This window comes from Hypanus sabinus, chromosome 12 (assembly GCF_030144855.1).
Source record: "Hypanus sabinus isolate sHypSab1 chromosome 12, sHypSab1.hap1, whole genome shotgun sequence".
Classification (NCBI taxonomy): Eukaryota; Metazoa; Chordata; class Chondrichthyes; order Myliobatiformes; family Dasyatidae; genus Hypanus; species Hypanus sabinus.
The window spans coordinates 96,236,029-96,253,010 of NC_082717.1; the positions used below are offsets into that span (position 1 = coordinate 96,236,029).

The window sequence follows — 16,982 nt, forward strand, 5'->3', positions numbered from 1 at the left end:
CATGAAACCTTAGATCACCTGGGCAATACAAATACCACTGTCTGTTGACTATGGTCAGTGTTCATCACTATCATTCTAACCCCACACCAGCAGTGCACCGGCCCGAACTGCAGGCTATGTGCCCCAAACTATCCCGCACCAGCACTGTGCCACAAGCCAGTGCAGCCATCAGGAAATGCTTAGTGTGCAGCGATGAGACCTGCATCTGAATCCCTCCGAGTGGACTGTTTGGGTGAAGGGCAAGGCTTGTATGTGGACTGTGCAGTGAGGGCATTAGGTGCTGTGTTGGTGGACACAGGGTCAACCATTACCATCATCCATCTGAGTGTCCTCCCCAACTTGGGTGACGGTGACAGTGGTCAGCTGGCTACAGTCACCAGCGACCGTGTGATTATGAGAGGGAAGTGGAACTTCAGGTGTCAGCCGACGGCGAGATAGACCTCTGCCACAGACTGCGGTGGAGGTCAAGTTCATGGGTATATTTAAGGTGGAAGTTGATAGTTTCCTTATCGGTCAGGGTATCAAATGATATGGTGAGAAGGCAGGTGTATGGGGTTGAATGGGATCTGGGATCAGCCAAGATGGAATGGCGGAGCAGACTCAATGGGCTGAATGGCCTAATACTCCTCCTATGTCTAATATTCTTATAGTCTAAGCCAAAAGCTGCAGGTAGAGAGGGAAAATACATAACTGGACTTTAAAGTCAGGAATGAGAAGAAGATACTTGGCACTTGGGTCAAGTAAATTTCTTTGAAGTATATGAAGTGAGTTAACCTTTTGTTTCAAAAATATTCTGGAGATTCAACGAAAAATCAAATGTTGGCATGAAGCCTGACTTGATTTATTCTCTACTTCAGCCATAAATACATTAAGATTATTCTTTCTAAATCTTTTTATTAGTATTAGTAATATGGACAGAATACAAATGATATATTGATAAAGAAATTACCAACATACACATTCCATTACATATGAAAAAAAAACATACATAATAGTTACAATATATATGAGTTTACCAAGACCTAAGCCATAAGATATACGTATGGACATAGTAAATCTAAATATTTCATAATGTATAATATAAAGAAAACAGAAAAGAAAAAAAAACAAAAAAAATTTTATAATGCAAAACTAGCTAATCTAATAACTATAACTAATAAGTAATAAAAAAAGAAACAAAAAAAGAGGAAAAAAAAGGGGGGGCTGTTTATAATATCTCACAAAAATAAGTATTCATCAATGACGTCACTTCCGGTCCTCTCAAAATAAGCTAAAAGCTGGGAAATCAAATGAACTTGGCACAGGGTCATATTACATCATATGAAAATGTTGAATAAATGGTCTCCATAACTTTTCAAATTTAATAGAAGTCTCAAAAGTACCACTTCTAATTTTTTCTAAATTTAAACATAACATAGTTTGAGAGAACCAATTAAATACAGTGGGAGGATCAATTTCTTTCCAATTCAACAATATAGATCTTCTAGCCATCAGAGTTAGAAATGCAATCATTCGACGGGCTGAAGAAGATAAATGCAGTGAGTCTAACATTGGTAAACCAAAAATTGCGGTAATAGGATGAGGTTGTAAATCGATATTCAAAACCGCAGAAATAATATCAAAAATATCTTTCCAATATTTCTCCAAAAATGAACACGACCAAAACATATGAGTTAAAGACGCAATTTCAGAATGACATCTATCACAAATAGGACTTATATGAGAGTAAAAACGAGCTAATTTATCCTTGGACATATGGGCCCTATGTACGACCTTAAATTGTATTAGTGAATGTTTGGCACATAACGATGATGTATTAACTAATTGAAGAATTCTATCCCAATTCTCACTAGAAATACTAAAACTAAGCTCTCTTTCCCAATCCTTTTTAGTCTTATAAAGAGGCTCTGAACGTATCTTCATAATTATATTATAAAGTTTTGAAATAAGCCCTTTTTGAAAAGGGTCTAATTCAAATAAACTCTCCAAAGTATCTGAAGGCACAAAATTTGGAAATGTAGAGAGTACAGAACTTAAAAAATGTCTAGTCTGTAAATATCTAAAAAAATGAAATCTCGGCAAGTTATATTTGTTGGATAATTGCTCAAAAGACATGAAACAATTATCTAAAAATAAATCAGAAAATCTTAGTAATCCCTTAGTTTTCCAAGCCGAATAAGCTTGATCTATAATGGAAGGGTGAAAAAAACAATTAGATACAATAGGATTATTTAAAATGAATTGAGTCAACCCAAAAAATCTCCGAAATTGAAACCATATACGCAAAGTATGTTTAACTATCGGGTTGTCAATTCGTTTCGGCAATTTAGAAAGAGCAAAAGGGAGAGAAGTCCCTAAAATAGAACCCAGAGCATAAGCTGATACCGATTTAGTTTCTAAACTCACCCAACAAGGGCCAAAAGATCCACCCCCATCTTTCAACCAACATAACAAATATCTAATATTAACTGCCCAATAGTAAAATCTGAAATTAGGTAATGCTAACCCGCCTTCCTTTTTTGTCTTCTGTAAATATGTTTTACCTAACCTGGGATTTTTATTCTGCCATATATATGAAGAAATTTTAGAGTCAACATTAGTAAAAAAAGATTTCGGGATAAAAATTGGTATCGCTTGAAAAATATATAAAAACTTAGGTAAAATAACCATCTTAATAGCATTAATCCTACCTATTAGGGATAAAGACAGAGGTGACCACCTAGTAAACAAACCTTTAATTTGATCAATTAAGGGTAAAAAATTAAATCTAAATAAATCTTTATGGTTTTTTGTGATTTTGATCCCTAAATAAGTAAAAAAGTCATTAACTAATTTAAAAGGTAAATTTCCATAAATTGGGACCCGTTTATTCAATGGAAACAATTCACTTTTATTAAGATTTAACCTATACCCAGAAAACTCACTAAATCGAGCCAATAATGATAAAACTGCTGGAATGGATTTCTCCGGGTTAGAAATGAATAGTAATAAATCATCTGCATACAAAGATAACTTATGAATATCTGTCCCACGATTAATACCCAAAATATCCTGTGATTGTCTGATGGCAATTGCCAAAGGTTCTAAGGCAATGTTAAATAGTAATGGACTAAGAGGACATCCCTGTCTAGTGCCCCGAAACAGGCGAAAAAAGGGAGATCTTTGATTATTGGAGTATGATAAATCAATTTAATCCATGATATAAATATCGGACTAAAATTAAACTTCTCCAACACATTAAATAAGTAAGGCCATTCAACTCTGTCAAATGCTTTCTCCGCATCTAATGAAATCACGCATTCTGAAGTATCATGTGAGGGAGTATAAACAATATTCAACAATCTCCTAATGTTAAAAAAAGAATAACGATTTTTAATAAAGCCAGTTTGATCATCTGAAATAATTTTGGGTAATACCTTCTCCAATCTAGATGCCAGTAACTTGGAAAAAATCTTGGAGTCTACATTCAATAAAGATATAGGTCTATAAGAAGCACAGTTAGTAGGGTCTTTATCTTTCTTCAATATTAAAGAAATGGAAGCTCTATAAAAAGATTGTGGCAATTTCCCTAATCTAATGGCTTCCTCAAAAACCTTACCTAACCAAGGGGAAAGAGTAGCGGAAAAAAATTTAAAAAATTCAACTGTATAACCATCTGGACCCGGTGCTTTCCCAGAATTCATTGAAGAAATAGCCCCTTTAATTTCTACATCCGTAATAGGAGTATCCAATATCAAAATATCATCAGATGATAACCTTGGAAAATTTAATTTTCCAAGAAAATCAGACATGGTATTATAATCTTGAGGAAATTCAGATTGATACAGGGAGGTATAGAAATCTTGAAATGCCTTATTTATCTCATCATGATTAACTGTCGGATTCCCATTCTGCTGACCAATCTTAGTGATTTGACGTTTAACCAAAGCATTCTTCAATTGACTAGCTAACAGTTTACCAGATTTATCACTATGTATATAAAAATCAGATTTAGTTTTCATTAATTGATTTTCAATCGAGGATGTAAGTAATAAACTATGTTCCATTTGAAGTTCAACCCTTTGTTTGTAAAGCTCCTTACTAGGAGCAATCGAATATTTCTTATCAATCTCTTTAATTTTATCAACCAATAAAAGAGTTTCTATCTTGATACGTTTCCTCAAACCAACAGAATAAGAAATAATCTGTCCACGTATATAAGCTTTAAAAGTGTCCCAAAGTGTTCCGCAGGAAATATCATCTGTAGAATTAGTTAAGAAGAAGTCGATCTGCTCCTCCATAAATTTTATAAACTCAGTGTCTTGCAACATGGTAGAGTCAAATCGCCATTGTCTAGCATTAGAAGCTGTATCCGTAAATTTCATAGAAAGTAATAATGGAGCATGATCAGAGATAGCTATAATATCATAATTACAACCGATTACCAATGGAATAAAACAAGAGTCTACAAAAAAAATAATCAATTCTTGAATAAGAGTGATAAACATGTGAGAAAAAAGAAAACTCTTTGTCATTAGGATATCGGAATCTCCAAATATTGAAAACTCCATTGTCAGTCAAAAAAGAGTTAATGCAAGTGGCCGACTTATTAGGTAAAGTCTGAATAGATAAAGATTTATCCATCAGAGGATTTAAACAACAATTAAAGTCACCACCCATTATTAACTTATATTCGTTTAGATTGGGTAAAGAAGTAAATAAAGACTTAAAAAAGTCAGGACAATCCACATTTGGAGCATAAACATTAACCAAAGCAACCTTTTTATTACAAAGTAAACCCGTAATTAACAAAAATCTGCCATTCGGATCCGAAAAAATATCATGTTGAACAAATGAAATAGAGGAGTCAATAAAAATTGAAACTCCTTTTACTTTAGCATTCGAATTTGCGTGATACTGTTGACCCCGCCAAAATCTAAAAAAACGAAATTTGTCCTCCCTCCTCACATGAGTTTCTTGTACAAAAATGATATGAGCATTAAGTCTTTAGAATACTTTGAAAATCTTCTTTCGTTTAATTGGATGATTTAAACCATTAGTATTCCAAGACACAAAATTAATGGTCTGAGCCATAATTCTATAATCAACCCTTTGGTATAAAAAGGGTTAACCAACTTATAAACTCATGCACCCGGAAGAGGAACAAAAGTAGTGAGAAGACCCGGAAGTGACGACAACACAGACATATTTGAAGTTCAAAAACAGCCCAAATAAAAAAACTAACACAAACTGGTACAAAAAAAATAGAATTAGAAAACAGACCATCCCCCCACCCCCCGAGAAAAAGAGAAAAAGCCAAAATATGACTTAAAAAGAGAAAAAGTAAGACTAATCCTACCCCCATGTCAGCTGAAGAACACTCCATATAAAAAGGATATATATAAAAGAATCACCCCAACTTTAAAAATTAAAATTGCTCTAATAAAAACCATATTTCTAAGTATAGTTAGTTGTAAAAAGAATAAAAATATAATCACTAAAAAAAAACTTATAAATCGGACTCTGGCCCAGACAAAACAAAAAATATTTAAGCTAAGATAAGCGATGCATTGTACGAAAGAAACGCGAAAAATATAAACATAACGCCATCTTAAGCAAAACCAAAAATCTTTTCCAAAAAACCACCATCTTAATCAAGGAAAAATTCACCTTCAAAGAATTAAAAATATACCTTCGAAGGAACAAAGTTAATAGACAAATATGTAGTTAAATGATTAAAGTGTATAAGGCAAAACAATTAATATGACACAAACACACTTTAACTTAAGTATAAAGTGTAGGATGAACCTACATCAATAACCAGATTTTAATTCTGGTTTAAGAGATCGAGAACCATCTTACACGATCAGAATCGTTCATTTATTAGAGACGAGTCTGTAGCAGTAGGGAAGTTCTCCTCCAGATATTTTCTCGCTTCTGAAGTTGAAATGAAAACCTGTCGTGGAGCATTCAACGGAGATATTCGAAGCTTCGCAGGGTATAGAAGCGCAGGTTTCAGATTTTTCTCATAACATTCAGCCATCAACGGTTTAAAAAGAAGCCTTTTTAAAAGGTCTGGACTAAAATCTTCGATCAGGCGGAAGCAAAATTCTTTGAATTTAATCATTCCTGCTCAACGAGAAGCTCTTATAAGTTGTTCTTTGTCATGTACATAATGGAACCGGACAATTACCACTGAAGGTTTGTCTGTAGCACTCGGTGATCGACGCCGAATTCTATGTGCCCGATCCAATAAAGGGGGGTTATTCGGGAAAATCGTCGGAAACGCTTCTTTTAAAAGTTGAGCAAAATATTTCGAAGGGTCATCTTTTTCTATGCCGTCTGGAAGACCAAGTATACGTAGGTTCTGTCTTCTGGACCGATTCTCAAAATCGTCACTCTTGGCTTTAAGGGCTTCCATCAGCTTAATGGTCGAAATTAAATCCTGTTGCAGTTTTCCAATAGTCAAATCTCGCTTCCGAGCATCTTCTTGCAGACGCAATAAGAGCTTGTTGCTGTTTAATTACTAAATCCGTCTTAACCATGTACTCTTGAAAAGCCTTTATATCTTCTTTAAAAAATTGTTATAGTTCAGCAAATTTTTTATCCAAAACCTCCATAAACAATTCAAAAGTTAATTGAGTTTGTTGTGTTGGAGCCTGCTTTTTTCCGTTACCGTTCGGATTACGTCCGGGATCCCGTCCCTTAGACCTGAGAGACATTTCTGTTTGCATATCTTCAAAAGTTCACAACAAACTCTTGGCAGTAAATCCAAAAAAAAAAAATGAATAAAAAAACTTTCGGTATAGGTAAAAATAAGCTGAATGAGGGTGATCAAAGGTTAAAAAAAGTAAAGGTTATGGAGCGAATCCAAAACAAAATGGACAGAAAGAATCAAAAATGTTGACTATTTTCTAAATGTGGAGAAAATTCCTAAATTGGGAGTGCATAGGGACTTGGGAGTCCTAATGTAGGATTCCCTAAAATTAACTTACAGGTTGAGTCAGTGGAAGGTAAATGGAACGTCAACATCTATTTCAAGAGGCCTAGGATATAAAAGCAAGGAAGAAATGCTGAGGCTTTATAAGGCATTGGTCAGACCACATTTGGAGTATTATGAGCAGTTGTAGGCCCCATATTTAAGGATGTACAGACATTGCAGAGGGTTCAGAGGAGATTCATGAAAATGATCCTGGGAATTAAAGGTTAAAGTATAAAGGTAGCATTTGATGGCCCTGGGTCTGTACTCACTGGAGTTTAGAAGAATGAGGGGAGAAACCTACTAAATATTGAGAGACCTATGTAGAGGATCTTTCCAATGGTGGGGGTGTCCAGAACCAGAGGATGTAGCCTCAGAATAGAAGGATGCCCCTTTAAAACAGAGATGAGGAGGAGTTTCTTTAGCCAGATGGTGGTTAAGCTATGTAATTCATTGCCATGGATGACTGGGGAGGTCAGGTTATTGATATATTAAAAGTGGAGGTGATAGGTTCTTGATTAGTAAGAGCATCAAAGGTTATGGAGAGTGGGGATGAGGGGGAAAATATCAAATGATGGAGCGGATCCGATGGGCTGAATGGCCTAATTCTGCTTCTATGTCCCATGGTCATAAAGAATGGTGGATACAAGCCCTCCCCATATTCAAAGCCCTGCCCATCACTGAGTGTATCTACGCAGAGTACTGCTCCAAGAAAGCAGCATCCGTCATCAAAGACTTACATCATCCAGGCCGTGCTCTTTCCTAATTACTACCATCGGACAGGAAGTACGGGACCCTGACTAGGCAGCTATCCAAAAAAATTGAGCCTGTTCATTTGCTTAATGTTATTATTGCAAAACCTACTTCAGAGGTAGTTTTCCTTTCTGTGAAAAGACCAAGAGCATAAAATATACTTTCATGTTCTCTCAGAGATTGGATTGATGAATCAGTGTACCTTTCTGCTTTACTACTAATTTGAACAGTAAGGCCACAAGTAGGAGATGTCAGGGGTAAGCTTTTTATGCAGCGAGTGGTGAGTACGTGGAATGGGCTGCTGGCAGTGATGGTGGAGATGGATATGAAAGGGTCTTTTAAGAGACTTTTAAGATAGGTACATGGAGCTTAGAAAAATAAAGGGCTATGGGTAAGCCTAGTAATTTCTGACATAGGGACACGTTCAGCACAACTTACAACTTTATTGCGCTGTAGGTTTTCTGTGTTTCTTTGTATTATTCAGAAATTTGGAGTACAGTTGTTAATTATATTCCATTAGAGAGTGACCAACGATTGAATGATTGGTTATCTGTGGTAAAAAAAAAGTAGCCAGAGAAGCAAAGCCAACAAGTAAGCGTTCAGCACGGACTAGAAGGGCCGAGATGGCCTGTTTCTGTGCTGTAATTGTTATATAGTTATATAACAATGTTGAGTTGAAGAAGAAGCAATCAGATAACTTTAGAGTGAATGGGGAATGGCAGTGGTTAAAACACAAGCTGGATGATATATATCTGGATTGGACATGAGAAAATGAAAAAGATCAAAGGAAAAAGTTCACAGATTTATGAATAGTAGTTACAGAAAAAACAGAACACAAATACATTTTGCAAAGTCACTGCAGCTGAGTTAAAAATAATGCTTGTTTCTAAAATAAACCTGATTAATGCAGTGAACCTTCTGTTGAAACCATGAACCAGTTAAGTGTTGGCAATTAACCCAGAAAAGGAACAGGACTAGGCCAGTTGGTCTCCAGAAACTACTCAGCCATTCAACTAGATTGTCCCTGATTCTCTGAACCAGTGCTCTTCTTGTCATCTCCAATCCCCATATCCCTTGATCCCCCAATATATGGAAATTTTCAATGCAACAACTGAGCTTCTCCAGCTCCCTAGAGTGGAGAGTTCCAAAGATTCATCACCTGCTAAAGGAAAAAATGCTAGGTGACCTAGCCCTTTATTTTTGAGACTGTGTTCCTACCCCAGTACTTGACACCCTAGCCAGGGGAAACATCTGCGTGCATCGACTCAGAATTTATTTATTGATACAATGTGGTAACAGGCTTTTCCAGCCCTATGAGCCCACACTGCTCCGTGACACCAGTAGGACCAGTGTTACTTGCAAATTTGTATATCTTTGGAATTTGGAGGGAAACTCATGTAGTCACAGGGAGAATGTACAGGCAGTGGCAGAATTGAACATATTTTCTGTTTCAGAAGGTTGCATCTTACTCAGAATCAGGTTTTACTTTTATTGTGAAATTTATTGTTTTGTGGTAGCAATACAGTGCAAGACATCAAAAATCACTAGAAATTACAACAAGAAATACATAAAGAATAAGTGGTGCAGTAAGAGAGCAAAATAGTGAGGTAATGTTCATGGATCGTTCAGAAATCTGATGGTGGACGGGTAGAAGCTATTCCTAAATGCTGAATGTGGGCCTTGGGGAATCCTATACCTCTTGAGAACTTGCACAGGCTTTAATGCCAGTGTGGTATTACTACAAACATTCATGCTCATTGTCCTCTGTCCAAAGGTCCTCCAAGAGCTTTCTAGGACACAACCATTTCCTACCATGCATATGTCCTGCTGATGTAGAAAAGCTTCATGAATTCAGGAGTGAAATAGTTCACTGCAGAATATTTTTGCAGTGGCATTATGAATGCAACTGTTCTAGTTATGTTCTGATAAAGATTACTCCATGCAATGTGTGGCCAGCTAATGATAATGTCTTGCATGTCAATAGGAGATGAATAAGATGGTGTTCAATCAGTGCTTTTATGGGTCAAATATATCAATACTATTCAGGTGTTTCAGTCTGAAGACCTAGGCTATTTCATTGCCTACTGTCCAATTCTCATTGAGGGTGGCTGAGCACAAGGCACTGCCCTGAGGAACTCCTGCAGTCTAAAATTAGTGTAGGATTTCAGAGAAGCCATTCTTACTGAAAGATGGGATCTCAAACGTTATTCTTGGTTGACATTCAGAAAGGAGACTTTCTCCATGAACTTACTGATGTATCTATGCCTGGGTACAACAGTTGCATCAAATCCTTCAAGTTCAAGTTTATTGTCATTCAACTGTACATATATACAACCAAATGAAACAACACCCACAGTATATGTATCATGCACAATGCATAAACCAAAATATTACCACAAATAAATTAATCAAATATAATTAAAAATGGGTGCTAAGTGCACAGCACAGAAAAATAGTAAAGAGCTTGCTGTCCTAGTGATGTGATCTCAGCGGTTGCAGAGTATTCATTAGTCTCTCAGCCTGAGGGAAGAAGCTGTTACCTAGTCTGGCAGTCTGAGTCCTGATGCTTCTGTACCTCCTTCCAGACAGTAGTGGGTCAAAGAGATTGTGCGATGGGTTGTAGGGATACCGAACTATTTTAGGAATGCATTCAAAAAATCTCCTTTGCAATCCAAATAATATCCCTTGTGTGTTTTTGTAAAGAAGCCATTAAAGATGGAGAATTATATATCTTTTAAGAATTAGTTTTCTTTAATAAGTCCACATGGGCACTAGCCTCCCCATTATCCAGGACACCTTCAAAAGGCAATGCCTCAAAATGGGCCCCCATCACCCAGAGCATGCCCTCGTCTCATTGCTACCATCAAGGAGAGGGTTCAGGACCCTGAAGTCCATTTCAAGAAGAGCTTCTTCCCTTCTGCCATCAGTTTTCTGAATGGATATTGAACTCATGAACACTTGCTCTGTATTTTTTCCTCTCTTATGCACTATTTATTTAATTTAATTTTCTTTTTTTAAAAATATGCTTATTGTAGTTTATTGCTTTTATTGTTATGTGTTGCAACGTACTACTGCTGCAAAATAACAAATTTCATGACATTAAATTTAATTCTGATGAGTTGTGTACTTTCGGAGTGAATTTGTGAGCAAGGTCTTTTGTAAAATGAGGTTTAGCAGGAAAATCTTGGCAAGAATGGTTGATGACTGGTTTTCTTGGACCAGAATAACACTGAGATGAGTATAATTATCAGTGGCAACTGCTGTTTCTCTATTGCTGCTTATATTCCGCATGGGAGAAGGCGATTACCCTGATTTATTTTGTAAATCCTTTAAGTGGCAGTTAATCTTGTGATAATAATTGAGGGATCTTTTTTAAAAATGGAATTAAGCAGTTGATGTGAGTTTTCAAATGTCTTAAATCACACAGTTATTTGCTTCATCTAAAATAAGAAACAGTGTGAAAATATATTACACCTGCCTTCTGTGAGTGTTGTAAAGAGTAGACTTTCATTAATAGATTGACTCTCGCCATCTAAAGTGCTTCACAGTTTTTTACAGAATATAATTCTGTGGTCAGGGGTCTGATTAGTCTCTGGTAACCGTGTAGTTTGCAACCAATCAGAAAGCAAAGTGGAATCTTCCACAACTGCCAGCATGCCTTCAATTACACTTATGAAGTCATCCATCCCATGTTTGCATGTCTTTGCTTGTTATTTTTAATAAGGTTTTGTTTTCAACTGAAGATCATCATGACTGTTTATGTAATGTCTACAGTTCCAGGTGGTCAATCCTGTGTTGTATTTCTAATTGTCATTTTAGGTCACTAGAAGCAGTTTTAAGCCAGCTGTCAGTCTGCCTGAAATACAGTGACAAGCTATTAACAAAGGGCAAGAAGGATGTGAATATCAATTCTCAACTGTTTTAAAAATAAACTTACTCACACTTAGGCTTCGCATGAGGTTTTACTTGGAGTTGATTTTTTCCCCTTTGCTTTCCTTAGATTTGCCAAAATCTCTCTCAAACTTGAAGGCAGATTACAGGGTCAATAGAATGGTCCTTAACAGTGTGAAGGAACAGACGGATCTTGGGGTTTGATATCTATCATCATCACCATTATGTGCTGTGTCTTAAGATCTATAGTTGCAGCTTAATAACAAGCATTTTTAGAGGTACACAACATAGAACAGTACAGGCCCTTTGGCCCATGATGTTGTGCTGATATTTTAGCCTATTTCAAGATCAATCTAACCGTTCCCTCCCACGTAGGCCTCTATTTTTCATTTCATCCATCTGTTTGTCTGATAGGGTGATTGAGAAGGCATATGCCGTATTGCCTTCATTAGTCTGAGGATTGAGTTCAAGAGCTCTAAGTCCCATTAAATGCTGGTCGGACTGCACGGCGTATTCTGTTCAATTCTGGTCACCTCATTATAGGAAGGATGTGGATGTTAGAGAGGGTGCACTGGAGATATACCAGGATGCTGTCTGGATTAGAGGGCATGTCTTGTGAGGAGAGGTTGAGTGAGCGAGGTCTATTCTCTGTGTACTGAAGGAGGATGAGAGGTGACTCGATAGATATGAACCAGATTTAGAAGAACTATTGATTGAGTGGACAGCCAGAGACTTTTTCCTGGGGCGGAAATGGCTAATACAAAAGGACATAACTTTAAGGTAGGAAAGTATAGAGGAGATGTCAGAGGTAGTTTTTTTTTACACAGGGCGTGGTAGGTGTGTGGAAGGTGCTGCCAGGAGTAGTGCTAAAGGCACACACAATATCTTCTCAAGATCTGCTTATGTTTACCATGCCTCATTCAAAACAACTTTCAGAGGACCTTAGAAGAATTGTAGAGATGCATCAAGCTGGAGAAGGCTACAAAAGCATTTTTAAAGACCTGAATATTCCTCAGTCCACAGTAAGAGAAATTGTCCACAAATGGAGGAAGCCCAGTACTGTTGCTACTCTCCAAAGGGTGGACAACCTGCAAAGATCACACCAAGAGCACAACGTGCAATGCTGAAGGAGGTGAAAAAGAACCCGGTGGTTAAAGCAAAAGATCTGCAGAAATCTCTAGAACTTGATAAAGTCTCTGTTCATGTGTCCACTGTAAGAAAAACACTGAACAAGAATGGTGTTCGTGGAAGGACACCACAGAAGAAACTAGTGCTCTCCAAAAATAACAATGCTGCAAGTTTCAAAAGACCACCTGGATGTTCCACACGCTTCTGGAACAATGTTCTGTAGACAGATGAACCAAAAGTTGAACTTATTGGCAGAAAAACACTAAAATCTGAGCCCAACTGTGAAAAATGGTGGAAGGAACATCATAGTTTGGGGCTGCTTTGCTGCCTCAAGGTCTTGACAGCTTGCACTCGTTGAGGAAACAATAAAATCAATGTAACAAGGTATTTTACAGGAGAATGTCATGACAGCGTTCCATTACCTGAAGTTTAATAGAAGTTAGATGATGCAACAAGACAATAATCCAAAACACAATAGTTGTATAAAAGGAAGAAAATTCATGTTTGGAATGGCCAAGTCAGAGTCCAGTCTTGAACCCAACTGAGATGCTGTGGCATGACCTGAAGAGGGCTGTTGATGCAGGTATCCTAGAAATATTGATGAACTGAAACAGTTTTGTATGGAGGAATGGTCTAAAATTCCTCCTCACCATTGTGCAAGTCTGATCAGTGGCTACAGGAAACATTTGGTGGAGATTATTGCTGCTGAAGGAGGTTCCAACTGTTATTAAATACAAGGGTTCACATACTTTGTCCAGCCTGGACCATGAATGTGTTCAATAAAGACATGAAAAGTACAATTATCTGTCTAGGCAGATTGTGTTAGTCTGTTATTGTGACTTGGATGAAGATCAGGCCACATCTTATGAGTAATTATTGCAGAAAACTAGGTAATTGCAAAGGGTTCACAAACTTTGTCTTGCATCTGTATGTACTTTGATAATAAATTTTACTTGAACTTTGTAATTGTGAACCTAGTTTCCAATTCAGAAAACTGGGAATAGGGATTTATTTATGTACCACACAACTTCAGTAAAAATGTTATATGTTTAATCATTTAAGTAAAGATTAAATTGTCATTGCATGATGTTCTTGTATTCTTCGTTGTGCATTGTGATGTTATATTTCCTATGGTTTTACATGAGACATAGTGGTATTTTGCTTGGAATTCCACAGTTATCATGGTAGCATTTTAACACATCCATTAGTGCAATAATATAATCACTGGTGTATCTAGTATCTATCATCTTATCACTATCTTGGCTGAACACCAAGTTCCAAGGATGTTCTTCAGGGGTAGATTTTAATATTACTTTGGTATCTAGACTGACAGGTGATTGCATCCCATTTAAAAAAAAACAACACACACAAAATGCTGGTGGAACACAGCAGGCCAGGCAGCATCTATAGGGAGAAACGCTGTTGACGTTTCGGGCCGAGACCCTTCATCGGGACTAACCGGAAAGAAAGATAGTATGAGATTTGAAAGTAGTGGAAGGAGGGGGAAATGCGAAATGATAAGAGAAGACCAGAGGGGGTGGGATGAAGCTAAGAGCTGGAAAGGTGACTGGCGAAAGTGATACAAAGCTGGAGAAGGGAAAGGATCATGGGACGGGAGGCCTCAGGAGAAAGAAAGGGTGGGGGAGGGAAACACCAGAGGGAGATGGAGAACAGGCAAACAACTAAGTATGTTAAGGATGGAGTAAGAAGGGGAGGAGGGGCATTAACAGAAGTTAGAGAAGTCAATGTTCATGCCATCAGGTTGGAGGCTACCCAGGCGGTATATAAGGTGTTGTTCCTCCAACCTGAGTTTGGATTCATTTTGACAATAGAGGAGGCCATGAATAGACATATCAGAATGGGAATGGGACGTGGAATTAAAATGTGTGGCCACTGGGAGATCCTGCTTTTTCTGGCAGACCGAGCGTAGGTGTTCAGTGAAACGGTTTCCCAGTCTGCTTCGGGTCTCACCAGTATATAAAAGGCCGCACCGGATGCAGTATACCACACCAGCCGACTCATAGGTGAAGTGTCGCCTCACCTGGAAGGACTGTCTGAGGCCCTGAATGGTGGTGAGGGAGGAAGTGTAAGGGCAGGTGTAGCACTTGATCCGTTTACAAGGATAAGTGCCAGGAGGGAGATCGGTGGGAAGGGATGGGGGGGAACGAGTGGACAAGGGAGTCGCGTAGGGAGCAATCCCTGCGAAAAGCAGAGGGGGGGGGGGGGGGAGAGAAAAATGTGCTTGGTAGTGGGATCCCGTTGGAGGTGGCGGAAGTTACGGAGAATTATACGTTGGACCTGGAGACTGGTGGGGTGGTAGGTAAGGACAAGGGGAACCCTATCCCGAGTGGGGTAGTGGGTGGAAACAAATCCTATTTCCAATCCCAATCTTAAAATAACAAACAGTTCTTAAATTAATTTTAATGAAATACAGTGATAGTTGTTTTAGAAGGCACAGTGCAGAACAGTGCAGAACTGGCTTAATACCTTGAACACTTTTTTGTGCCTGATGTTCATAGGTTATTGTCATGCATTCCACAAAATATTGTTGACACTGATTATGCTTCAGATTTTGTGATGTTTTTGCAATGTAGTGAACATGTTCCCAATGATTGATCTAATTTTAAAATTTATTTTTGCTGCTAGGCCATTGTTAACTTGAGAAAACAACTTCTGTGAACTAGATTAATTTGTCTAAACCACTTATTCCTTTTGTCTGTAGATAGGGTCCTGAATGATTTGCAAAGTTGTGTCATGTCTACAGTGGAGCAAGTTTTAGAGTACATGCAGAGGAGGTTGACAAGTGAATTACAAACAGTAAGTAAGACTAATTTGTTTACCCTATTCATTTCAAACATGTCTGTGGTCTGAATAACTCTGTTAATAAACTTAGTGGGTATTTTATTAGGTGTACCTCTATAACTGCTCATTATTGCAAACCAGTCATGTGACAGCAACTCAATGCATAGAAGCATTAAAGCAGGAGGTTCAGTTCTTGTTCAGACCAAACATCAGAATGAGGAAAAATGTGATCTAAATTACTTTGACCCTGGAATGATTCATGGTGCCAGATGGGGTTGTTTGAGTATCTCAGAAACTGTTCAACTCCTGGGATTTTCATACACAACAGTCTCTAGAGTTTAGAGCAGGGGTTCCCAAACTGTTTTAACACCATGGATCAATACCATTCAGCAAGAGGTATGTGGATCCCAGGTTGGGAATGCCTGGTTTAGAGAGAATGGTAAAACAAAACATCCAGTGAACAGCGCGCTGTGAGTGAAAATGGCTTGCTAATGAGAGAGGCCAAAGAAGAATGGCCAGGCAGGAAGAAGACAGTAACTCAAATAATCATGTGTTACAAAAATGGTGAGCAGTAAAGCATCTCTGAATGCACAACTGGACGAACATTGAAGTGGATGGGCTACAGCTGAATATGGATATACACTCAGTGGCCAGTTATTAGGTGCAGGAGGTAGCAATTAAACTGGCCACTGTGTGTATAAAGTGAAGTAACATTTCCAACACAGCATCCATAATCTTGGTATTATTTAACTGGAAATCTAATAACATTTATTGTTGAAATCTATGCCATTGAATTGAATTTTTGATGCTCATGAATTTGCATGAAGTTGCAGCCAAGTTGTAGGCTGCAGTTGTTTTCAATTCATTTGCAGGATGTGTCCACTGCTAGCAAGCCCAGCATTTAATGCCCTTTACTATGCTCCTCTAGTATGTTATGGTGAGTGTCTGCCGTAAACCACTGCAGGTTCACATTACAGTGCTGTTGTGTTAGGCAGCTATTATGAAGGGCACTGTGTTGGAAGTTGTCCTAAAGATGATGTTCTGATGCACCATCTGTCCCTGTCCTTGCTGGCTGAAGTCTTAGATGTGAAAGATGCTGTTCAAGTATGGTAGGTAAGTAACCAGTAGTTTTTATGGGGCATTCTTGTTGCCATGGTGTACCAATGATGGATGCAGAGCATGCATGTCTGCTTTAATTTCAGATTTGCAGCATCTGCAATGTTTTTAACTTGTAGTTTTGTCCTTTTCTCTGAGACATGGGAGCAGAATGAAGCCATTTGATCCATCAACATCTGTTCTTTCATTCCATCACGGCTGATATATTATCCCTTTGAATCAGTTCTCCTGGTAATCTTTGATGCCATTACAGTGTCCTTCATTTCTCCTTCTGTTGAAAGTTCATTGACCTGAATCATTTTATATTCTCCACAGATGGTAATGGACCTGCAAG

The 16,982-nt window shown here is 37.8% G+C and overlaps 1 protein-coding gene across 3 annotated transcripts in view; it reads left to right on the top strand.

The window, feature by feature from the left end:
• Positions 1-16,982, top strand: part of tarbp1 (TAR (HIV-1) RNA binding protein 1) — a 379,243-nt gene that overhangs the window by 101,807 nt on the left and 260,454 nt on the right. For all 3 annotated transcript variants that reach the window (XM_059986503.1, XM_059986502.1, XM_059986501.1), the window contains exon 13: positions 15,453-15,547. In XM_059986503.1, the coding sequence (XP_059842486.1) occupies positions 15,453-15,547 (95 nt within the window). The remainder of the gene's footprint in view (positions 1-15,452; positions 15,548-16,982) is intronic.